The sequence below is a fragment of the Excalfactoria chinensis genome, chromosome 2 (assembly GCF_039878825.1).
Source record: "Excalfactoria chinensis isolate bCotChi1 chromosome 2, bCotChi1.hap2, whole genome shotgun sequence".
In the NCBI taxonomy this organism is placed as follows: domain Eukaryota; kingdom Metazoa; phylum Chordata; class Aves; order Galliformes; family Phasianidae; genus Excalfactoria; species Excalfactoria chinensis.
Genome location: NC_092826.1, coordinates 90456266 through 90483283, shown reverse-complemented (window position 1 = coordinate 90483283; position 27018 = coordinate 90456266). Strand labels below are relative to the sequence as shown.

Here is a 27018-nt window from a genome sequence, read left to right as displayed (position 1 = left end):
AGTTATCCATGAATGTGAAACTGGTGCTTTAATTAAGTAAGCCAAGCATCTTGATGGCTGAAATACAAATACTGGAATACCTGGCATGTGAGTTAAGTCATACTTCCACAAACTCACATTTGCCACGTGCTTATGTGGAAACAACAAAAACAACATTATAAACACTTGAACATGGCATTAAGTGGGTATATCACATCCCCTATCATGTACCAGCCTCCAGAAAAAATTGAATAATACAATGGACAGATAAAGACTACATTGAGAGGAAAAGGTCCTGGGACATTCAAAGATTGGGGCGCACATTTAGCAAAAGTCACTTGGTTAGTCAGTACCCAGGGATCTGCCAATGCAGTTGGTCCTGCCCAGTCAAACCTCCTACATACTGTAGAAGGGGATGAAGTCCCAGTGGTGCGCACAAAGAACACGCTGAGCAAGACAGTCAGGATTATTCTGCCTCAGGCAAAGGCAAGCTTATTTACAGGATTGCTTTTACTTAAAGACCTGGGTGCATATGGTGGGTAATGTGGAAGGATAGGGATATCCATTGTGTACCTCAAGGTGATTTGATGCTGCGTGAAAACAGTCAATAATTTGAATTGTATAATGGTAAATTTCTACATAATACTGCATGTCATCTTTACTATGGTTGTTAGATGTCTTATTAACAGTACCACAGTAAGAACCACTGAACAATCTGTGATGAAAACAGAACTACCTTCATCATGCAGTAACACAACACTGTGAATGATCCCTCCTGCACTGAAGGACTGTAATGACATATGGAGCCCAAACTCAGTGAATACCATGGACAGTTTACATGGATAGCCCATAGACTAAACTAATAATATGTGTGTGTGTATTATATAAAAAAGCAAGATAAGGGGACAGTAATTGGTTAGGATGAGTAAAAACTGTGGGGCCCAAGCATGATGTAAATGTTATGGAATATGGGTGAGTATTATCCTAATTTTCATCTGAGAGAGCTCTGTTTCTCTTCAAAGTGTCTGGTATGATGCTATATTTTGGTTTTAGGAGAAAAAAAATGTTTATAACTCACCAGTGTTTGTTTATTTTCTCATCCATCCCCCTGGGAAAGGGTGGAGGGAACAAATGACTGTGGTGCTTAGCTACCTGGAGGTTTAAATCAGGCTATACCACAACATAGAGTAAAAGAGTAACAGTCCCCGTATTATTCTCATCCATTAAAAACAAACAGAAAACTAACTCTCTTAAACAGTGTACTACCTTTTATATGAATTTGACATATCAGTAATTCTAATGACCATGTTATTCACTATCCCATTTCCTGTGCTGATCACATCATTGTTTTTAACTGATTAGCATTCATAGTATCATGAAACTAGTAGTATCATGTAACTTTTTCCAAGACTTTTTTTTTCCTTCATTCAAATTACAATGCATTAAAATAGAATTAGAAAACCTACAGAGAGCATAAAGATCATAGAAGCCAATAAGCTTTTTTATCATATTTATCATTTTTCTTGAAAAGTATCCGGTCACTCAAAATTTTGGTATATTGTTCTTTCTTACACCCTGATCCCACAATGAAATATATATTAATCAGTAAGGAACACTATCCAGAATTCTCAATCATAGAATTATGCCTCCATATTTCAGTGCACTCAGATTATTTTTAATCATTCAACATGGAGATTTTCCAATAATAAACTTGATTTTTTGGGAACAGTAATTGCATATTTTTGCCCCGCCCCAGGAGGTACTTAAGGCTTAGTTGAATGGGGCCCTGGGCAACTGGATCTAGTGCCTAATTTACTGGTTGGTGAGCCTGTCCACAGCAGGGGAACTAAAACTAGATGATCTTTGAGTTCGCTTAGAACCCAAGACATTCTATGATTCTGTGAAAACCAGGAGAGTTTTGCTTTTTGGTCCCAAACCTTTAGAATTTCTTTGACTTTTTTTTGCACTTTTCAAGTGCAAATGAGACTGGAAATATATTTTCCTAATCTTCCACCATTTTATTGCTTGATCAGTTGCTTACTGACTACCTGGATTCTCTTTGCAAAAATAATTTTCAAATTTGAACAAGAAAATGGCTAACATTTTCTATCTTTTCTGTTAACTAATTGCTTTCCAACTTTGTAAATATTAAAGCCCTCAAGTGCCAATACTGAAAGAAGATACTACAGATCAAATGTACATGCAGAGCAAAAATGTTATTATCTGCAAAGACAGCTTATTGTAAAGCGTGTCTTGCAAGCTGTAAAGCACAATAGAAGAATAAATGGACTCAATCTAGTAGAACATAGTTTCCTCCAGGCAAACGTTTTCATGTTTTAAGGATATTTGATCAGAAGTGACATAATTTATCAACTGTTTCAAATATCTGCATGGAGAGGAGATAAGAGAAAGGAGATGTGAGTATATTTGTTAGGTCTAGCAGGCAATCTGTTTGGCAGAAGGGGAAACTGGCTGAGTTCAGTTTCATCCTAATGCAGTCATATTTTCACATGGCAGTACACAGGCAGCCAGAGCAACAGCATATGCAATGTATCCTTTTTCGAAATTTCTGGATACTTTCATTTATCAGAAAATGAACCAGATTTTTCTGCAGTGAGAGAGAAAAAAGGCTTTACAGTATAGTCATTCATTTTAATTTGCAGGTGAATTGTTAGAAGACTTCTATATACTCCTAGATATTTTTGGGAAAAACTTTTATAGTCACAAGAAGAAATTTGAGGTCCGTTGATCCATATAAGAACAGTGGACCTAACACTGCCTGGGTCAGAATAATTAATTCAGATTTGCCCTATGTGTTCTAAAATAGTGCATTCCAATGTCATTTCCTAACAATGAATTCATTACAGTATAATATTTGGACACTTGCTTGAACTTACCTTGTACTGATTTTCTCACCAATGATAGAACTGTAACTGTGCCTAATTGATGTACAATGCCTTGGGAACCTGCATGTAGCCATGGCTGTCTCCAAAATGCTCAGTCAAATCTTGAAAAAGTCCTCTGAAGCTAAATTGAAATAAATAAATAAATAAATAAATAAATAAATAAATAAATAAATAAATCCAAAGAAGAAGTAACTTCAGCACAGGATGGCATAATTTCAGTATCAAACAGATGGTGTGGTGTCTGCAGCATTTGTAACCTTGCCTGGGATAATATTTCATTCCTGGTGTCACATCTACACTTGGCAAGAATGAATGTGAATTGCTAGAGAGCAAGACTTGGACCCAGAAGACAATGTTTTGTAATCAGCTCAGTCACTGACCAGAAGAATGACTACTTCCTGGCCAAGGCTCGGTTTCACATCATTGTATTATTGGCAGAGCTTTGTACAGGTGCCCTTTGAAAACTAAACCTGAATACTGAGAAATCCTTTGGGAAAATGTGGAAGTGCAGTACAGCTATTAGAGCATGCGGGAGCTCAATACATAGTTACCAACATTCAATAAACTGGATTCTATAAGAGGCACTTTCTGGATTATGTTTTATGGTTAGTAATACAACCAAACCATGCCACAGGAGCATAAGGCAGTGATGATGGCATGGTCAGCTGAGAAACAAGTATGTCTGGGAGCCTGGGAATGGAACTATTTCAGTCAGACTAGGCTCTTTATCTCCTGGTTTGTTACAGAAGCAATCTAAAAATGTAGTGCTCTTTGCTGAACTGGTGTCATGGCCTCATTTTAAGTCTCCGACAGCCATACAATAGATAAGAAATGCTTCCTGTCTACAGCAGGCAGGATCCAGAGTGAGGCTGCTACAAGCCATTTCTCAGTCATGCATAAGACTCAGATGTAGAAAAATTGCATTTAAGATCTAAAGGACTGGTTGCCTAGCAACTCTAGTTCCACAGAAGGCTTAAAACTAGCTTGAATTGTGTAGCTCCTAAAGTCATTATTGTTATATGTTTAGATACTGCAGTTTTTTAGAAAAAAAAATATATATTGAGATGTTCTGAAGAATTATTATGTGGAAACAAGTCTTGGAAAGGAATCACATGTTGCATACAGTAAATGCAAACAGCTTTCTGTACTATGCTGTAATTCCACAACATAGCATAATTCTAACAAATGCAGAAAGCAGAGAGAGCTGCACATTTTCGTTTGATGTAGCACAGCTTCAGGGACTGATCACCTCACAAAGAATAGGAAAAAAATAATAAAAATAAGCAGGTCATAATTTCTACAGATATTTCAAATGAAATAATGTGATGTATTCATTTGTGGTTGCTAGATAGCATTTTAAATGCTTCAGAACAATAACGGTGACCAAAAAATCCCCAAACCATAACAATCCACTCCAAAGCACAGAACCGAGAGCTTGTTTGTTTTATGGTGACTTACAATCCACTATTAGAAGAGTGTAAGAGCAAACTCAGGAAAGAAGCATATGAAACATTTGCTTCTCTTAGCATGGACCGATTTGTGGGATATGACATATAAACCAGTTTTCAAGAATAGTTTGACTATTTCTGGGCAGATCATTGTGTCTTGATTTTCTCAGATGGAAGTGACTGACATCATACAATTGCATGTAAGGTATATGATCCTGCTGTGGACATGCTCAAGTGCAATACCATAATATAATAGCACAAGAAAGCTACAACTGAAATATCATTGTATCATATTTGATAGCTTTTCTTCAAGTGAAAAACCATGGAAATCAGCCAGTTCTCATACATGCATATGCTTGACTAGTTTTTAATGAGTGATTGATAAATGAGACTGGGTATGAGTGGGTAGTTGTTTTGGCTTCACTTGTAATATTCTTCAGATATTCTGAAGGCTGTGCTGCCATTCAGCAAGACATGGACAGGCCGGAGAGCTGGGCAGTAAGAAACCGGATGAGGTTTAACAAAAGCAAGTGTAGAGTCTTGCACCTAGGTAGAAATAATTGCATGTACCAGTACAGGCTGGGGAAAGACCTGTTGGAGAGGAGCTCTGCTTAGTGGGACCTGGGCGTCCTGGTGGACGACAGGCTGGCCATGAGCCAGCAGTGTGCCCTTGTAGCCAAAAAGGCCAATGGCATACTGGGGTGCATTAAAAAGAGCGTGGCCAGCAGGTCAAGGGAGGTGATCCTCCCCCTCTACTCTTCCCTGGTGAGGCCTCATCTGGAATATTGTGTCCAGTTCTGGGCTCCCCAGTACAAAAAAGACAGGGATCTCTTGGAAAGAGTCCAGCGGAGAGCCACAAAGATGGTGAAGGGCCTGGAGCATCTCCCCTATGAGGAGAGACTTAGGGAACTGGGTCTGTTTAGCCTTGAGAAAAGAAGGCTGAGAGGGGACTTGATCCAGGTTTATAAATATCTGAAGTGTGGGAGCCATAGTGGCGAGGCTGGTCTCTTTTCAGTAGTGCGTGGGGACAGGACTAGGGGAAATGGGCTGAAACTTCGGCATAGGAAGTTCCGCACGAATGTGCGCAAGAACTTCTTTACGGTGAGGGTGACGGAGCACTGGAACAGGCTGCCCAGGGAGGTGGTGGAGTCTCCTTCTCTGGAGATATTCAAGACCCACCTGGATGCCTACCTGTGTGACGTGTTGTAGGGAGCCTGCTTTGGCAGGGGGGTTGGACTCCATGATCTCTAGAGGTCCCTTCCAACCCCTACAATTCTGTGATTCTGTGATTCTGTGATTCTGTGATTCTGTGATTCTGTTCTGTCCACAATAGCTCCAGTACTTCTGTTGGCTTTGGAGAGTTTCTTGATGTGTACAATTATTTTTCTGTAATGTCTGGCTTGATATATAGAAATATTTCTTATATTAAAATAAAGTAGGTTTGTCTGAACTTAATTGTCAGTAATTCCCTCTTAGGGTATGCTGTAGATCCAGAAGATGGTGTGAATGAAGAAGTAAACCATGCAGAATAGCACAGTTATTTTTTTCTTAGTAGGTGGCATAACTGGGACAAATATAATAGAAGTAAGAGATGTCTGTTTATTCAAAAAAGGAATTTGTTTAATTTGGAGATAATCTGTTTGGCTGACTCCTCTGGTACCAGTGCATGATTTTTGAGATGTAGTGAAGAGCTAAGGTACAAGTCTCTGTCACTTCAGCAAAAGGAGAAAGCAGGTTTAGTAATTAAGTATTCTCAAAAGGTTGCAAAAGGAGTTGAGTGAATTACTTAAGAAAGCTATATCAAGATCAAGAATCAACTACACATTCTCCTCTATGCAGTCTTGTGTTGTAAATAAACCACTGGTATAATGGGAACATTTACCACAACAAGGAAAAGAAATGATTTTTGTTTAAATCTAAGAAAGCTTTTATTCATTATATCAACAGTTTTCATAAACAACAGGGTCTTGTTTTGCTCTAATAAAGGAAGCACTGACACAGTTTGGTAAGCTGTTCATGACTTTTCCTTAGAGACAGGAATCAAAATAGACATTCCTACTGTACAGTAATGTATTTCATTGCCATATCTTTCATACTATTTTGACAGAATGTTACATTGTCTGTACAATAGATACAACAATGACACAGAAATTACTTGTAAAAGCATTCAATCAACCGAGAGAAACTGGCAGTAGAATTCAGGCCTTCCATACCTTTAGTCTTTTCACATATCTGTGGGTTAAGACACGCAGGAACAATCTTGATCTTTTTTTATTTTATTTTTTTTTCCTGCAGAGTTCAGCCTAGTCCACTCTCCTTTGTTTTATGGGACACTACAATAGCTCATGCTGCTGAGGATAAGTTGGCTATTGATATTATCCCTTCAATTAAGAGGGGCTTAATCGTGAGAGTAGTAGCTATTTAAATTACTTATCTAATTTTACACACATAACAAACCCAGCTTTTAGAAAACAGAATGAAGTTTCTTCTCTGGTAATTTATAAGGTTTAGCCTATTTCAATTGGGTATTTCAGTATCCATTTACATTTTTACTTTGTAAAAAAGTTTTTTGAGTCATGCAGAAGTTTTATTTTACACCTTTGTGAATTAGCCACATTAGGCAATTTTGTGAGACAATCAGAAAACAAAGTTAACTCTTAGCAACTGTTCATCTCACAACAGAATCAGATTGTTGAGGAAGCAGTGCTCTGTGAAAAGACAAACAACGTGTTGGATGTAGATGTGTAGAAGTTTTCACGCATCTTTGAGAAAAAGCGAGATCATGTAAGATTCTAGCTTTCAGGCTTGACAGATTCCTCAAAGAATCACTCAAGAGATGGGAGAGTATGAGAAAAAGTAGATCATTAATTGAGCTCTTTGATCCTTTTGCAGGTATGTGTATTTTGCATGCTTCTTACCTGCAGAATTACTTGCCCACTCCTTGATGGGGATTGCTACAGTGCATGTTGGGATTCTCTATCAAACTGCCTAGCAAAACTAATTTGAGACCCAAGAAGGTAAATGAACTAAAAGAAAAAGGGACAGAAACTTTGTGGAAGTGCTTCCTGGAGCTGGTAGTCCCTCTTCATGGACTACCTCTCTGTGTCAGAAGTCTGTCTTTGTTAATATCCACTGGAGTGAACATGCGCAGTGTGAGATTCAGTCACAGCAATGAAAACCACATCCCTAATGCACTTTTGTTATTCTAGCAAATCTGTAATCTCACCCACTATGGGTAACAGTTTGAAAGAAATTACAGTTGTGTTACATTAAGTAAATTATTTCTTCAGTAGTTATGTAAATAGGAGATGATGGTGAAATCTGAAGAGCATTCTTTTTGATACTGAGTGAATATATGGTGAATAATGTATGAAGGGATTAAAATGAAATTCCTTGATATTTCATCATTTTTGGATTCTTCAGCATCTCTTCAAAAATGTTAGAAGCTTGTCTCTCAGTCTCTCCTTGAGTTATGTCAGATAAAGTGTATAAGTTACATATGTGTGTATTATAGGGTGATATTAGTGCATTAACACATTAAAATGAAAGGGACCATGAAAGTGGTATATATCTGGAAAAATTACAGTCAGAATTGTATGTAGTTTGCAACTGGGGAAAAAGTACTAAATAAGCAAAAGTGTTGTGGAGGGGAAGAACTCTTATCGCAGGAGACGGTCTGACCTACTTTCTTTACTCGCATTTTGAAATCTACTTGCTTTTTTCATAATTCCCTGCAGGCCAGAGCTGACAGCTAACCCTCTGTTTTATCTTAAGCTACTCAAAGCATATGGGAACTTACCCTGCTGAGTCTGGAAGTGGTTGCATGACTACAGCAATCCTCTGTTTACTCCAGTCCAGGTGATCATCACTGCTTGAGAGAAATCATAATAATCTCAGAACAGTTGACATACTGCTAAAATACATGATCTGCTCCCACCTGAAGGCTAGAAACCAAGTTGACTGTAATTATTTTTTCTACAAGTAATTATTTATAAGTCACTCTTATACATAAGGGTAGTATTCTGAATACTGTGCTATTAACGGCTGCTTTGTATATGGGTAATATAAAGTAGTCACATTGTCTGTAACTCCTGACTTTTCATTCTTTGTTCTCTGTCTACTCTGTTTGAATATGGCCTTTACAAATTCCACTGCAATTTTAAGAATTAGCTTTACCATACACTGTTGTCACTACATTTCAGCATAAAATGCAAAGATAAGGCAAGTGCAGCAGTATTCATGTCTCCAAAAAAAGGGGTTCAAATGGAATTTCTACAGAAATTTCCATTTACTGGTGTTAAACTTCTACTGAAAATTGATACGCCTCAAATAGATTTGTGCGTTGAAGCAAAATAAAGCACAATAGGAACTGCCAACCATTTATGCTCATCTATATCATGAAAGAATCTGTTTGTATATTGCTTTTCATCTTCAAATTTTTACATGCATATTCAACAAGGAGAAATAAAGTAGATATAGACCTCTTTTCTTGTTACAAGATATCATTTGATTTTGTGCTGGTAGGAATGTTTGAAGAGAATCTGTTGATGTCCTCTTAGTCAATAATTGCAAAGAATGAAGTGATGCAGACAGGAACATTGTGACCAAGGATCAGGATAAGGCTGAGGTACTTAATGCTTTCTTTGCCTCAGTCTTTAATAGTAACACTAGTTACTCCCTGGGCACACAGATCCTTGTGCTATAAGACAGCAATGGGGAACAAAACAGGCCCTTCATAATCCATGAGGAAATGATTTTGAACCTGCTTCGAAAGCTGGACACTCACAAATCCATGGTGCCAAATGGATTGCACCCTAGAGTGCTGAGGGAGTTGGCAGATGTGGTTGCCAAACCGCTCTCCATCATCCTTCAGCAGTCCTGGCTAACTGGAGATGTCTTGGTTGACTGGAGATTGGCAAATGTGATACCCATCTTCAAAAAGTGCCAGAAAGATGATCCTGGTAGCTACAGACCTATCAGACTCACATCAGTGCTAGGGAAGGTTATGGAACAAATAATCTTGAAAGTCAACACTGATCAGTTAAAGGTCAAGCAGGAGATCAGGCCCAGTCGGCGTGGGTTCATGAATGGTAGATTCTGTTTGACATATTTGATATCATTCTATGACAAGGTGAGCCGCTTAGGGGATGAAGGTAAGGCTGTCAGTGTGGTCCATGTGGACTTCAGTAAAGCCTTTGACACTGTCCCCCACAACATTCTCATTGAGAAGCTGGCTGGCCACAGTTTGGATGGCCATACACACTGCTGGGTGAAACACTGGCTGGCTGGCCAGGCCCAAAGAGTTGTGGTCAATGGAGTTAAATCCAATTGGCAGCTGGTAATGGGTGGTGTCCTCCAGGGCACAGTACTGGGGCCACTTCTATGTAACATCTTTATTAATGGTCTGGATGAGGGGATTCAGTACAACCCTCAGTAAGTTCACAGATGACACCAAGATGGGAAGCAGTGTTGATCTGACAGAGGGGAGAAAGGCACTACAGAGGGACCTGGGTAGACTGAATGGATGGGCCAAGGCAAACCATAGGTGTTTCAATAATTCCAAGTGTCGGGTCCTGCATTTTGGTCACAACAACCCCAGTCAACCCAACAGGCTTGTGGAGGTGTGGCTGGAAAGCTGCCTGACAGAAAGGGACCTTGGTGTGCAGATGGACAGTCAGCTGAATATGAGCCAGCAGTGTGCCCAGGTGGCCAAGAAGGCCAATGTTATCCTGGCTTTTATCTGGAATGTTGTGGTGAGCAAGACTACGGAAGTAATCCTGCTCCTGTACTCAGCACTGGTGAGTCTTCACCTTTAGTACTGTGTTCAGTTTTATGCATCTCAATACAGAAAGGGTATTGAGGTACTGTAGCAGGACCAAAGAAGGTAAACAAGGCTTGTGAAGGGCTTGGAGAATATGCCCTACAAGGAGCGACTGAAGGAACTGGAGAAGTTTGGTCTAGGGAAGAGTTAGCTGAGGGGAGATGTTACTGCTCTATTCAGGTACCTGAAAGGTGATTACAGCAGCGAGAGTGGGGCTGGGGAAGTGGCCTCAAGTTGCACCAGGGGAGATTGAGGTTAGATATCAGTTCAAGCTTCTTTACAGAATGGGTTGTTAAGCACTGGAACAGGCTCCCCAGTGAGGTAGTTGAGTCACTATCCCTGAATGTGTTTAAAAACCATCCAGATATGGTGCTCAGGGACATGATTTAGTAGAGGACTGTTAGGGTAGTATGATTAGGTTGATGTTGGTCTTGATGATCTTGAGTGTCTTTTCCAACCTAGGTAATTCTATGATTCTGTGATTTAAGATAGAGGAACTGTGAAAAAGTATCTGGAAAACCTGTTCATAGGAAATCTTCAATTCACCTCATTATACAGAGATGATAATGGATTTATACTGCCATTAGGTATACGTGACAAATATCTTTATTATTTTTGTGGGATGAAACACTTTCCAAAGGGTCTTCAAGTCAGCAGAAAGTTTCTCCATGCCATTTTGAATCTTTACTCTCTCTGTTAACTGAGTTCTAGTCTGATGCTCATCTTTAAAACGATGTTATGAATGTTAGTAAGCATTTTCTACAGTGGTGTGAATGATTTTATTTCTGTTAAAAAAATTGATTTTGATGTTCACATAGCAAGACTCATTGTGCATCACAAATATGAGTGGGCATCTCTTCAACTTACACTAGCAAGGCATACAACAGTAGAGCTGTACTAGTTTGAAGTATACACTTCGAATTTAGAAATATTTATATGATCTTAATGAACAATTTTAGTTGCATGGGCTTTTCACATGTTACTTACTGTAATGTTTTTCTTTGTTCTTGTTATGCTCCACCTTGGCCAATTTAAGTACCAACTGGGTTCTGGTTTTTGGAAATTCATGAGTCCCATGAATCCTCATCAAGATTCTGTGGTAGAGACTATAGTAAATATGGAGAATAAGATTGAAAAGATAGTTGGTAAATAGAATTTACAGACCCCTTTCTAAAGAAACACTGTTTTGCAAAATTCACCATCTAAAGATACTTATGTAATATGAGTTTTTTTTAACATCATTATTCTATTAAAATATCAAGGTTTCAGAAATCAGAGATGAAGTGAGAAATTTGCATGGGACTGTCTTGAATAAGGAGGTGGTGTACAGGATAGTGTTATTTACGTTAGTTTAATTAACTTTTCTCATGTATTTTTAAAACATTGAAAAAAAATACAAAATCTTCAAGACTATTAAGTCATTTAGGTGTTGTTCTTCAAATCACTGCTTATACAAATAACTCCAAAATAATTAATTGATATTATACAATTATTATGCAGTTATACAAGCATACCTCTGTGTGTAGGATTATGTAAATGGTGCAAGCATTTTGTGCATCATTTGAAAGCACTTGGCATCTTCTAGAAGGTACACCACACAATAGCATCAACAGCGTTTTGGGGAAACTTCTTAAAAAATATAGTGCATTCTCTAACAGCATGGATGTGGACAGAAAATATTTTTCATATACAAAGTGCACAATATAAAAACCTGGAATACAAAGGAATAGATTTTGAAATAGTTACAGATTTTGATAATACCTCAAATATATAAAAAAAAAAAAAAAAAAAAAAAAAAAAAAGGGGGGGGGGGGACAATAATTTCCCTAAATCATAAGGGCATAGGAAAATAATTTCTGTATAGTGAGCATCATGCAATTAAGCAAATGCTGAAATGCTTTCTAACCAGATGGACTGATGAAAGAACTGATGCTGAACAAAAATAATAACCTACCAATTGTCATAAGAGAAACTCAGCAACTAAGGAATTTTGTATTGTGCAATGTTGCCTGTCTGGACTTGTTATTATAGTTCCTCTGCAGTTGGGTTATGTGAAGGGATTTCAGTGACATGACTAGCAAGGGAGAATTTTAAAGAGGACTGTTTCTTTTCTAATCTATTTTGCTGAGTAGAAAAGTAAAATAAATCTGTATTTTAAAATATTCATTTTTATTTTCTTTTTTCCTTACAGCTTGTGGCCAATGCAATCCTTTTTGTCAGTGTAAATTTGTATGGGGTCTTTGTGAGGATTTTGACAGAAAGGGCTCAGAGGAAGGCGTTCCTTCAGGCCAGGAACTGCATAGAGGACAGGCTGAGGCTGGAGGATGAAAATGAAAAACAGGTCAGTTTTTTCCTCTTCTCTGTTTCTTCTGAATTTGTTGTAGTTCCATGAACCACGGGTCAAGACATTGCTCCTGAGTGAATGGAAGGGCGTGTGTACACATCCACTGTGAAAAAAGCATGCCACCTCCTATTCCTGCTTTATCTCTTCATCCCTAGTGTGCACACATGCTTTGCTTTTCATCACACTCTTTTTTTCCCTTCAAGGATTTATTGTGTGTTAGATAGGCTGTAAAAATTCCTGTCCTGCCTGTATGCAATACCCAATTCATAACACACAAGAATGAAAGTTGTCTTTGTCATGTGGTGAAGTGTCCCAAACAAATTTGGAAATAATGAGAAAAACTGCAGATGTTGCTACTCACATGGTACTCCCAGGTTCAAACCTTGAATCCATCAAAACCTGTTTATTCTGAATACTCTGGACAAATCTTGTTTTCCATCTACATGGCAACAGAGGTCCACTCTAGACTAAATACACTGGTTCTCTGACAGTAATAGCTCCAATTTATTTCCATGGAACCTTTGATTCATGTGCACATCCGTTACAAATACCATTTTGTCACACTGCCCCTCTGCTGTCATCTGTCACTTGGCAGTATAATTTAACAGAATATTTTAAGAAAGGTTTGGCCCTTACTTCCATACCACCATAATGGTATCTGCTGATTATGAAGGCTTGTTATGGAACTTGCTTGCTTTCTAGCCAATGGATTGTTAGTGGATATGTACTGAATACGTGTGTTAGAATATAGAAAGGCTTGCTTAGAAAAATAAAAAGGGATGCAGAAGATGATAGAAATACACAAGATGACGGGAATACACAAGCTGATGCAGATACACATCATGATCATGATCACCACAGCAATAAAGAAATCTTCCGGGCACAAGAACCCTGTGTTGTCTTGCTAACTCACAACATTAAGTGGTATTCAAACTTTGCTCTAGAAGACCTCAAGGTTCTCAAAAGGAGTGCTTCACATGCTATCCTTCAGTTCCAGTTTCCTGAGCAGAAATAATGTTGATGCATAAGTACTGTTCTGATACAGATCTGATTAACATATTTTTATTACCTGAATATCAGCGGATATATTCTTTGAACAGTTTTATCCATTTGGTGTCTGTTGAAAATTACTAGTAGTGTCAAAGTCTTTAGGTTTGATTCTGGGCTTTTGTAAACTAAAACAGCAGATTTTGAAAGATATAAATGCAGCAGAATTGAAATGTAATGGTAAACAGTTGCCTAAATCCTCTTTGTCTGTTTGAAAATCCACTTCTGGCATCCAACATGAAAACCATTCATCAGATGTTTGGTTGTTGTTGTTGTTGTTGTTGTTTTCTGTATGTAGAACATGAGCAATGTGTCTACTCTTGTATTTTGTCCATGTATATAGAAACAAGAAAGCAACAAATTACACATTACTACTATTATTGTTTATTTATACCAAAGGAATACTGTAAATGCTTTTCCAGTGCAGTGCAAAGGTCTGTGTAGAGAATACATTTTTCTCCTATATATGTGAAACTAACTTTATGGGATACCATAGAACTTGGTGTGGTGATAAAGTACACAAACTAGCTGTCAGAAGTACCACTGAAATACTTTGCATGGCTGCTTTTACAACACATTAGAATACTTCTAAAAACCATGCAAGATTTAACTTATTACAGACTGCAAAACTAACATGCATTTCCTATGGTTTAATGGAGCCCAAGTTTCCTTACCAATATTCAAAGGTTCTTCAGAAGATTAGAAGACTTTACTTGACCTTTTTCAGTAGTTTTATTCATTCCCGAATTTTTGTTTTCTGAACTACAAATGCCACATATTAAAATGAGCATTTTTTTTTTTAAATTAGATTTCCTTTTCTCTTTCAAATGCTCTGACCTAAATATCACTGCCTTTTTACACTGAGAATTGTAATCAAAACTACTAAAACCTTTCCCCAATATGTCTGTGTAAGTTTCTAAAAGAACAGAAAGAACAAACTCTTCACTTTTGAACATAAACAGCTTTCTGGAGTTAAAGTGTTACTTGAATAAGACTGATGCCACAGCTGGAAGTAAGATTTCTTCCTCTGTGTCCTACTTAGTGATTCCTCTCATTTGGGAATCATTAGTAGTAATAGCCCCTTTGAGATAGTTTTGTTAAATTTATTTTTAGAAGCAAGAGCAAAGATCTCATGTTGTAGCATTTTCAGGGTCATATGCCAGGCAGGGGGGTTGGAGCTTCATGATCCTTGAGGTCCCTTCCAACCCAGGTCATTCTGTGATTCTGTGATCTCATGTTGTAGCATTTTCAGGGTCATCTGCATTTTCAGGAGTTTGTAGGAATGCTTTGTAAGAGGCTTGAGGAGAAGGGAAGAGACTGACTCTTTTTGATGGTGGTGGGGAGGTTTGGTTTGTTTTTTAATTCCGTTTAACATTCACCATATTGTTTGTTCTCAGTGGTTATGACTAATAAGTGGCCTCTGCTGTGGAATCATCCATTTATTATGTTGGAAAATGTAAGCCTGCAGTTCCAAAGTAATACCTGAAGTCAAGGCTGTGGACCAAACAAGCTTTAGAATGTGAATAATTATAATCATTCTGTCGGGATAACTGTCTTCCCCTTGTTCCTATAAATTCTATCAGCAAGACCCTTCTCTGCAGATCAGGCAGGCAGGAGCAAATATTGTGAGGTGAATCCTTTTCCCCATAACAAGAACTATTTAGTTCCATGAAAACTATAGCAGATACAAAGAACACAACAACACTATTTGATAGAGGAAATTCTCAATTACAAAACACTATTTTACAACATAGTCCTTACCATTAGCTATGCCTTTTTGGCAGTGATGAGCAAGAGACTGCATGCAGTGCTCATAAAAATCTGCACAAGTTAAGGTGACCCACCGTTTCACAGTTGCTATGACAATGTAATTACTAAGAAAATATTGCCCATGCAGTTCATCTTTTATCACCCCAAGAAGATGGAAGTCAGAAGACATAGAATCTCGAATATACAGGAAGTGTTGTAGGATAATCCAGCCAAGATTTGCAGTGTACTCTGTGGTCTTTAAACTTATATGGGGCTCAGAATTATCATATTGCGAAAGAAAGGTTTTCTTCTTCTCTCAACCAACTCTGGAATCTCGAACCCTTATCTTCAAGTCAACATCATGATATAGTGATCTGAGTTCTGAGAAGCACAGAACAACTCCTTTGCTATCCTAGAAACAGTGAACATCATTTTACCCTCTGAGGACTGCATTTTGAAATTCTTCTTTGATGGAGAATGCACATCTCACCGCTCTATGGACTGCTGTTTTGACTCTAGCTCATAGTGGTGACACCATTTCTTGTCATTAGTAATGATACGATCCAGGAAACTGTCACCTTCAGCCTCTTTTTGGTTCAGCCTGTGAACCAAACCCAGGCTTTTGGGAAGCCTGTTCCAGCACCTTACCACTCTTGTAGTAAAGAACTCTTCCCTCCTTCAGTTTAAAACCATTTCCTCTTATCCTGCTGTTATCTACCCTTGTAAAGAATTTACTTCCCTCCTGTTTATAGACTCCAGTGTATGGACACTGGAAGCAAGGTTGGGCAACATAGGAAGACTTCAGAGAGCTGTTTACAATTGTAGGGAGAAAATTTTTGCTCAGCTAGAGTTGAAGCTGGTCAGAACTATGCGGGAAAGTAAAAAGGTCTTTTCAATATCTTAACTGCAAAAATAGGACCAGAGATGACATTGGTTCATCACTTGATGAGGACAGTCCCCTCACAAGTAGGGATACACAGAAAACAGGGATGTTTGATGCCTTTGTCTTCAATACCTGGAGTGCTGAGTTGTAGGACTGACTGTGGTAACAATAAACTCCCAGCCAACACTGAACTAGTGTGAAATTTGCTGATCCAGCTATATGCATATAAGTCTATGAATGGGATTCATCCAAGGATACTCAAGGAGCTTGCTGATATCATTGTGAGACCTCTCCTAACTATTTCTCAATGTTTTTGGGAATCTAGAGAGGTCCCAGTCATCTGGAAGCTTTCAGATGTTGTTTCAGTTTTCATGAATGAGAAGACAGAAGATCCTGTCAATTTCATGTTAGTGCTTGGTGAAGATTAGTGCGGTTAAGAAGATTATTCTGGGAGTTATTGAAAAATACTCAAAGAAAAGAAGAGTGCAATCACTGTTCACAGCCAACATAGGTTTATAAGATGAAAGTTTTGTTCAATAACAACAAATCGTTCAATACAGTTTCTCACGGTACTGTTCTTGGGGAAAAAAAAAAAAAAAAAAAAAAAAGCCCAGCATACAGCTATGTAAGAACATAATACAGTGAGTGAATGTTTGGCTGATGGGTTGGGCTCAAAGGAGTACATTAAATGTGTTTCCATCAGGCTGGAGACCAGTCACTAGTGGGATTCTGTAAGGTTACATTTTAGGGCCAATTTCCCTAAACATTTCCCTCAGTGTTTTGAGTGCTAAACATGCTAAACATGAAGGCAAATTATGTAATTTTATGGACAGCACTGAACTGGAATGAGCTGCTGACTCCCTCTAGAGTAGAGAGGCCTTGCAGAGAGATCTTGACAAACTGGAGAGCTGAACAATCATGAACATCTTGAAGTGTAGCAGGAGCAAATGCTGGATTCTACGGCTGTGATGGGGCAAGCCTGAATATGTGTACAGACTTGGAGATGAGAAGTTGGAAAGCACCCTTTTGGAAAGGGATCTGAGGTTTCTTTTTGACTGCAAGTTGAAGGTGGACCATCAGTGTGCCCTGGCAGTCAAAAGAGCCACCTGTGTCCTGGAGTTTACTAGGCAAAGCTCCGCTAGCCAGTCAAGTAAATGAATTGTCCTGCTCTGCTTTACGCTGGTGTAGTCTATCCTCAAGTATTATGTGTGCGATTTGGGGCGCCACGGTATAAGGCCATAAAACTGTATTAGAGAGTGTCCAAAGGAAGGCTACAAAGGTGATCATAGTATCATAGTATCGTGCGAGTTGGAAGGAACCTTAGAGATCATTGAGTCCAACTCCCGGGATTTGAGCCCTCTGTGTAGCAGAGCGGCACTTCTACCACTTGTGCCACAGGGGGGATTTGAACCCGGGCCTCCAGTGTTGCAAGCGGCAGTTCCACCACCATGCACCATATGAGGAGTATTTGAGACCCCTTGGTTTATTCAGCCTAGAGAAGAGAAGAGTAAGGGGAGGTATCATGGCAGCCTATAGTTTCCTCGTAGAGAGTGTGGAGAGGCAGGCAGCAATCTCTTCTTTCTGGTGACAGTGAGAGGATCCAAGGAAATGTCATGGAACTGCATCAGGGGAAACTCAGGTTGGGTGTGAGGAATGGGTTCTTCACTAAGAGGGAGGTATGGCACCAGAACAGGCTCCCAAGGGCAGTGGTCAAGGCACCAACTCTGCCAGACTTCAAAAAGCATTTGGACAATTGCTCTCAGAAATACGTTTTGAATACTGGGTAGTGCTGTGTGGAGTATTGTGTGCTTGGTATGCACATTCTGATTTGAAATGTGTGTGTTTACCCCTTCTTATTTTCAGCAATGTGAATTCACCTTAAACCATGTCAATACCAAGTAAAGGAAAGCACAATTTCCTAAAATAGTAGTTGTTCACAGTCCCAAGATTTAATTTTCTAAATAGAAGCCAGCTCTTAAAAGTTTAAACTACATTGTAGACCAGTGAGAAAGATGAAAATGTGGGAACATCTTTCTTTCTATAAGCCCCCATGTTTCAGAATATACCACATACATATATACCAGGATTTACCAGCACAACTTCAGATGTCACTGAAAAGAAGGTCTGCAACATGAACACTGTTTTATAATAGCCATAGTTGTTGCTAGTTGATCAGTACTTCCTGTCTCACATTTTCAATTTCTTTCTGTCACTGCCCATCTCTTCCAGAGGCCACAGCCTCTCATGCATGAATGTCACAAGTATGTCTGACTTTGATGTTGTAACACATTGAATGGAACAATCATCAGTGCACAAATATTTACTTTTCCTGTTGGTCTGGTTTTCAGGTTATTTTTCTGTCAGATCAGCCATGCAGTAGCAAATGAAAAAAAAAAAAAATAAAATCAGACAACAATGGTAGTACTTGCTGAATAGAAATCCAGATGACATCTCTTTCCAAAACTTTTAAAAGCTGTATTTGGTAAATATCCATTCAGCTTTCAAGCCTCTGAGACCTTAAGCATTCCTTAGGGTGAGGTGGAAGGCAGTGCAGCTTTTCTTGACAGATGAGATTTTGCCCCACATAAGAGACTTTTCTTATCTGTTTTTTTGATTGTTTTTTGTTTTGTTTTTTAGAAAGCTAGATGCTGTTGTCATTTATATTCAGTGCTTCGATATTTTCCACCATTAGGTTGTTTCTTATATTTTCCAGTATCTCCCCTAGTGATAATTCTTTAGATTCACACCAATACCTTCTTTCTTGGTCTAGAGTCAGCAGTAGCTTGGTCAGCAGTAGTTGCTCTCTCAGAATGCCACGATTGACTCTTTGCTTGCCAGGTGAGTTTAAGGCTGCTAAGCATCTTGGTAAAGACTCCACAATTCTTTCTTGGGAATCCAACATTTCTTCTTTTTCATTCCTAATGGAAAAAAAAAAAAATAAAAAAAAAAAATTACAACAATTTCATTGGTAAAATTTTCACAAGCTCCCTTCAGGTCTTCATGTAATTCAGCCCAAATCCGATGTAGATTGAAATTACCATTTTTGTAGCTTCCCTTAACACATCTGGCATGGCAGGTTCTCAAAGATGTACAGTGATGAATCCTGCAGTGCTCCAATGCTGCTGTCACACCCGTGATTTTTATTACCTCTTTGGATTCAGTGATGTTTGTGATGCACTGTGGATGTTATCTGTGAAGTTTTTATTCACCTCCTGTACTGTAATTGTCTTTACAGGCCATAGAAGTAATATTTAGTCAGCATTTGTCTCTGTATGAGTCTGTGAGTATAATTTTGAGTTGGTTTTACAGTGGCATAGGACACACAATCTAAAACTACACTTTTTCTATAACGTGGAGAATTTACTTACCTATTTCAAGATCTTATTTAATACACTTGCTTAAAGAAAAGCTGCAGTGTACAATTAGCTCTTTTCAGAACCCCAAAAATTGGCAACCAGGATATTACTTCGGACATTCCAGTACACTTTGGAGTTTATATTATTTCATGCACTATAGAATTTAATCGTCAGCCTGAATGTCCTTCTTGTGTGGACTACCTTGTAACCTAATAAGCTGTCACCTTGTTTTACAGCTTCAATACAATTCAGTTAAAACAGTAAATCAACTACAAGATACAAATATGCACACAATAGAGCTTCATACTGCTAACAATAGTAATTCTTTTCTTATTTTGATTTAAGCCTAAATTATATAATCCTGCTGCAAAGATTTAAGTAAGCTGAATTAAATTAACACAAAAACTCTTGTAGTTTACCATTTCCTACCAACTCCTCAGACCATGAGTGTTCGACCTTTCAGCTTCCCTGAGCTGTACTGTGTGAAGAAGAATTGTCTTGGGCCACATATATGTAGGTTGCACCAAAAATAATGCCTCCTATTTATTTCCATGGAAAATACAACCAATACGAAGAGTACAATAACATGATTTGATAGAGAAAATTATCAGCTACAAAACACGATTTTCCAGCATACCCACCACTATTAGCTGTGTGTTCTTGCCTGCATCTCACACTCCTCAAAACCTTTACCAGCAGATATAACCCACTGTTGTCACTGCTGAAATGCACTATCTGTGACCTCACTGTGCTGAAATCCATTGTTTGGTACCCATAAATGTTCAGCAAGGTCTGATGAGTTTTGATGGGTGTCATTTATTCCTCATAGAGGAACTTAGTGACACACCTTTGCTTCATATACACTTCTATTCCAGATGCCATCTTCTCAGTCTTCCCATCTGTCACACAGCAACAAAGTATAACACAGTATTGCTGGGAAGGTTCAGTCTCTGTTCCCATACCATCAGTGTTTTTTTCTGACGTAGCTGATCAATATAATACATCTGGAGGCATTACTTTTGGAGCAGCACACATAAAAATTAATATAGTTAACATATATACGTAACAAAAGTTATTACAATCTGCAGCATCTGAGGCATGGGGTCAGATGTGAATAATCCAAATCTTTTGTTACAGGTTCTACCATCCTTTATATACATTCACAAGATTTCTCTTGTTACTTCCCCACCCACCTTAACATGTCAACAAAACATTCCACAAACCCTCCTTAACCATGAATGCAGGCACTTATACAATCAGAGTCATAAGTCATTCCAAGCCATGAGCTCTTCCTCCAGTCAGGATTGTTATCATGTAGCAATCACCCAGCTTACTTGGCTTTTGTTTTTCTCTCCTGAAGCCTTCCTTGGTTCTCAGCATTCCTTAGCATTCCTTTCTCACGCCATTTTCTTGCTCCGCAACTTCTTCTCTGAATATTCTTTCTTGAATCCCAACAATAATCTTTAATATTTTTAATTAAAACGAAGATAGAAAAAAACCAAACAAACAAAAAAAAAAAAAAAAAAAAAAAAAACAACAAAAAACCAACCATAAAACCAGTGGAATATCTCAAGGTGGTCATCAGACATTTCTGGTGAATCATAGAATCACCAAGGTTGGAAAAGACCTACAAGATCATCCAGTTCAAGCGTCCACCTGTCACCAACTGTTCTCGACAAACCGTGTCCCTCAGCAGAACATCTAAATGTTCCTTGAACACCTGCAGGGTCTGTGATTGCACCACCTCAGCCAGTTCCAGCACCAAGGAATTTTACTTTCTATGCATCATCCTTGAAAACAGTTGTTCACAAAGATTTGTACTGCTAAAAAAACAATAACATAAATAGAATATTGCAGTGGAACTGCTAGGTCACTGCTTGAACTGGTTGGTGATTGAGCAACTGATGAAGGAGTGTGGCTGGTCCAGAGGGCACATACAAATTGCTTGCAACTGTGTTCCCCACGTGACCAGAAGGGGTGGACCCACCTTGGGCTCCTATAAGGGCTAGCCACTGAAAGAAGAGCATCTATTGGATCTAGGTTGCTTTCTGTAAAAGAGGGCTGTATGGCCAGAGATTCCCCTTTACTAGTTAGGTGAGTTTTTGTCTTCTTTCTGTATGTGTATTAGCTTTCCTGCATATGTTTCACCTGGCATCACTAGGAAACCATCAGAAGCAATTTTGCTTCTTCATAAGCAGAATGTATCATGTAGTCGGTGGGGTACCAACTACATTTCAGAGACAAATATGGCATTCTTTATGAGTATTCTTTCTGTAGTAGTTAGGATGGGGTAGGTATAACTTCCTTGGAAAGGAGTTACCCAGGCATGTCCTGGTGTTTCTAGTATCTCTGTGCCATTCTGCTGCAGTTGTAGTAGGAAAATGTGGACTATTTAGGATTTATGGGAATATCTCTGATTTACTGTCTTCTATGGATAAATTTCTTGAAAAGCTGGGTATTTTTTAAACAAAGGGAAGGCAGTTTACTGCATCAACTGTGGCTTTCAGTTCCACCGTATCTCCTGAAGGAGAGCTGGGGGAAGAAAATGAGATATTTTTTGCCTGAGAATCAGACCATAATCTTAAAAGGACTGGGACCTGTAGCAGTGGGATTCTTAGAATATAACTAGTCCAAAACATGAGAATTAAATAGAAAATACTTAAGTTTATCTGAAAGCTATTAATGTGACTCCAAGAAAAGCTATGAAAAACACCCTGCTAGAAGCTCCCTATGACTAGAACCTCTAGAAATATTTTTCTGGGAATTCCAGCAGTTAGACCTCCTGAGGGATAACAGCCAGCCAAAATGACAGTACACACTATAGCTTTTCCAAATATGGCAGCTGAATTAACAGCCCTAGTAAAAAGGTTTTCTCAAAAACTGAGAGTCTCTCTGCATGGCTTAAGACTATGGGATATAGAGGCAAAAGGCATTGAAGTTAACAGGCCCAAGACATCTAGACTAGCTGTCATCACATCACACCTGGCCATGAAGAACAGATTGCATTCACCTGTTGGGCATGATAATGGGAACCACTCTTTATTACAGTGGCTAGTGGCTGTGTGTCACCTTATATGGTGACAATGAAATGAAGGCAAAATGAAAATGATGTGCCTGCTCATAGCGAACTGTGGGGTAACATGTGGACTTACAAACATATATAAGGGAATTAAAGGGGCTGTTTATGAGAGAGACTTTGAAAGTCATGACCTAGTAAAATTCACAGTTGGGGTGAGAGATTCAATCCTTCAGCAAGCCCCCTCTCATCAATATGGCACCATAGTACCTATTTTGAATCCTCTGGTAGCCAGAGGTGCAACTGTCCAACAAGAAGCACAGACAGTAGCTGACCCAAGGGAAACAGAATGCCTAAGATACAGGTGAAATCTGCAGCCTATAGAAACTAGAGAGATTTGACCTCATAAACCAGCCGAAGGGCTCTACAATCAGGGCTGATGAGAGTATCTCACCAGTGATTATGGAATGATCTCATAAAAGCAGGGGTGTGACTCCAAAAGACAGATTGGTATACATGATTTAGTTATCTATCATGATTTTCAAGCAGGTGTGTTGTTATAGGAGATTTTGAAGGGAGAATGATTCCAGTAACCCAGAGTCAGTTGATGTTGGGTGTTGGGCATCTCTCCCCCTGGGAGTATAAGGTTTCTGTAGCCCCGGTTCAGGAATATATATTGGGTATAAGGCTGTGGTGAATCGCTAATATGAAGCAACATTTACTCCCATAGGGATGATACATTATGAAAACTATGCAGGAATTAGAGAAAGTAGGAATTACGTGGCCTGTCTATAAATTAGATGAAATATAGTGCATGACTGTAAGATTACAAGGAACTAAAGTGACCCTACTAATTCATGCTGCAGTAGCCACTATAGTTATCTTTCTGGACATATTGAGCAGGAAACTGGAGACTTCCCCTGCGTTCTGGATCTGTCCAGTCCATTCTTTGGCATCCCAATTGCTGAGGAATTATGAGACCAATTTGCTTTTATTTGGGAGAATAGGCAGTGGAACCTTCAGGTCCAACCACAAGGGTTCATGTGTTCTCCAAAGTTCTGCTACAATGTGGTGGTGTATGATTTAGAAAAAAAAGAGATAACATTAATGATGTAAAACTAATGTTAACTCATCAATATAATGATGTAATCTCTTCCTCTCGGGAAGAGCTGGAGAAAGTGGTAGGCAATTGTTGGCTTATTTGCAGGAGGAAAGATGGGTTATCAGTTCACAGAAAATCCAGGGGTCCGGACTATTAGTGAAATTCTTGGGAGTTATTTGGTCAGGTAAGACTAAGATCTTACCCAATACTATTATTAATAAAATCCCAGTATTTCTGGTACCAACCATGATGGAAAAATTGCAGGAATTTTTGGGCATATTGGGATATTGGAGAGCCTCCATACCTCCACCTTGCACAGGTCTTAAGATCTCTATATCAATTAACTAAGAAAGGCTAGTTGTGAGATTGGGGATGGCTTTTCAGCAGGTAAAGTTAGTAGTTATCCTAAGCACATATGGTTGTTTATTTGATCCCACTCTCCCTGCTAAACTCAGGAAGGATTTGGCTGTGGATCTGGCAGTACCAGATTTCTGTTTGGATCCCAGTTGTTTCTTGGTCTTAGGCATGGCATGGAGCAGAAAAGAGACAGCATGATTGAAAAGCAGTTATTTGTTACCTATTCTGCATTGCAGGTGGTAGAACCAGTAATATAAACAGAAGTAATAGTAAAAGCAACAATGCCTGAAGGTGCTTCTTGCTTCAGCTGCAGGAGATGTCATGCTTTCGTCCTGATAGGGGATTTCAGCCACTTGGATATCTGCTGAGACAATGGAATGGCGGGTGGCAGGTAATCCAGGAGATTCCTGGAATCTGTTGAGGGTGCCGTCCTGATCCAGGTACTAGACAGACTTACCTGAGGTGAAGCCTTACTGGAGCTGGTGCTCACTAATGCAGAGGAGAGTGTTAGAGAAGTGAAGGCTGGAGGCAGCCTGGGCTGTAGTGGTCATGCCTTGGTTTGAGATTGTGATCTTGAAGAATGTAGGCCTGGCAAAAAGTAGAGTCAGGACCTTGAACTTCAGGAGAACAAAATTCCAGCTGCTCAAGTAGCTGCTGGTTGAGATCTGGGAAACTGTCCTTAAGGACACAGAACAGAGCAGGCAGCTCTTTAAGGACACCTCTCTGTGAGTGTGAGAGCTCTCCATCCCCCAGCAGAAGAAGCTGAGCAGAGGAGGCAGGAGATCAGCATGGCTGAGCAAGGATCTGAAGCTTAAACTGAGGGGAAAGAGGCAGAGGAAGTGGAAGCAAGGTTGTGTAGACTGAGAAGAATATAGGGACGTTGTCCACAAATGTCTTTCCTGATCTAATCTCTACAAGACACAGATGAAACTGAATTTGCTAAGGGATGTGAAAAATAAGGAGGGCTTCTACAGGTACATAGGCAGGAGGAGAGAGCCAAGGCTCCTGAAGGAGAGGTACTCCCCTTGCACCAGCAATCCATAAATTAAGTTGCCTTGGGAGGCACAGTTAGGTCTAAGGTGGTTGTGGCCTACCTGCACTGTGCAGGAGGTTACTAGAAGAGGGATGTTCAGTAACTCCACAAGTCATCAGTACACATATCCCAGAAATTATAATACAAACTCTGATTTTCATTGCAGAGGGAACACTGATTTTTTTTTTTTTTGCTTTGGCAGGTCAGAACACACCCCCAGTGCCTGATATAATCATACAGCCATCAGTATCAAGACAAAGGGTGTGGTACAAATGGCCTTATTTTGGCAGAAATATTGACCCAGAACTGGAATACTGTGTGTATTTCACCCTAGAGGATAGACTTGTCTGTTCTAGTACCAGTTAAACTTTTTTTTTATTTTTATTTTTTTTTTTAATACCCCTGGAGATCCATGACACAAGACACATCAACAGCAGCAACATCACTGAACTCCAAGGTATATATACTCCAAGGTCATTGAAGAGCTATTGTAACACCGCTCTTCAGTGGCTCCTAGCAGTGGACTTATTTGAAGATTTTAAAAGAAAAACACAGCGAACAATCTTGGACTTCCTGGTAACACCTACTGAATAAATCCTTCAACATCTACAAACCTTGTGTGTGTGATCCTGCAACAACTATGAAACTTGCACATACAAGTGAATCAATTTATGGACTTCTGTATATTCTGTATGATAATTGTATATATTGTAATAGTAATATTTGGGCTCATCTCCTAAAGTGCCCTATCATTATTCATGCTGTGAAGTGGTGGAGTGTAGGGGAACATTTAGGTCAGTGCTTGAATTAGTGATTGAGCACTTGGATGGAGCCACTCTGGGCTCATAGAAAGGCCATCTCCTGAAAGGAGAACATCTTCTGGACTTAGGTTGCTTTGGGCTGCATAGCTGGAGAGATCCTTCGTTCTGTATATGATTATTGACCTTCTTGCAAGTACGTTGCCTGGTCTTACTAAGAACCTGTCAGATGTGATTTCACTTCAGTGTAAGCAGAATAGGAATGACTGTGAAACAAGGGATATCTCTCTGGTAAGAGAGGTCTTATGAGACTAGTTAAGAGACATGATCAAATTTTCTTTGAGTTGAATATCTGATTGTAACTCTATACATTCAATTTGAAAATTCACAGATAATCTAATTGACTGAAAATAAAATTCAAATATACTAATAAAATAATAACTTTTTCAGCGATCTTGAAACCTATTCTCAAATTCCTTTATTTGAATGGAAAGGCTGCATGCTTTTTGTTCTTCAAAGGACTGTGTTCAGCCAGTGTATCAAATGCATACAATTATTTGCCATAACCTGAGTTAGCACCACACTCTCTTCTTGTTCTGGTTTCAACCTGGACAGTGTTAAGGGGATACCAATGTTTCAGTTGTTGTTGAGCCATGGTTGTGTGCTGGGGGCTGGGCTGAGCAACTGTCATGATGGTGCAGGGCAGGGAGTGGGCCACAGTAAGAGCTGTGCCAGGCTGCATTGGTCCCATGGGTCATGTATTGGATATACCTGCCTTAAACTATTTGGTTAACTTGAGATTCTCCAGTATTTAATTCTACCATATTCTATAGTGTGACAGAAATAGGGAATAGGCTTTAATAGGGAATAGGATTTAATGATCCTTGCCCACAAGTCTGTATGTACTGCCATAAGCATGAAGGAACAGTTATCATAGGGGTTGGAAGAGATTGCTGGGAGCTGTCTAATCCAACTATCCTGATCTATCCTGATAAAGCAGGTTCCCTATAGTTAGTTACATGCTGAGGCATCCAGGTAGGTCTTGAGTATCTCTAGAAAAGGAGATCCCACAACCTCTCTGGGCAGCCTGTTCCAGTACTTTGTCACCCTCTCAGTAAAGAAGTTTTCCTTATGCTTGTATGAGACTTCTGCTGTTGCAGTTTTTGCCTGTTGCCCCTTGTTGCTGTATGTCACTATAAAGAGTTTGGCCTCATCCATT

The 27018-nt window shown here is 39.1% G+C and overlaps 1 protein-coding gene and 1 long non-coding RNA gene across 2 annotated transcripts in view; both read left to right on the top strand.

The window, feature by feature from the left end:
• The window catches only part of ADCY1 (adenylate cyclase 1), a 147334-nt gene that overhangs the window by 28860 nt on the left and 91456 nt on the right, over positions 1-27018 (top strand). Inside the window, exon 2 of the mRNA XM_072329806.1 lies at positions 12346-12495. Coding sequence (XP_072185907.1) covers positions 12346-12495 — 150 coding nt within the window. The remainder of the gene's footprint in view (positions 1-12345; positions 12496-27018) is intronic.
• LOC140248780 (uncharacterized) lies at positions 21574-26115 on the top strand. The gene is made up of 3 exons (XR_011902887.1): positions 21574-21627; positions 24245-24399; positions 25244-26115. It is a non-coding gene; the product is annotated as an uncharacterized lncRNA (long non-coding RNA).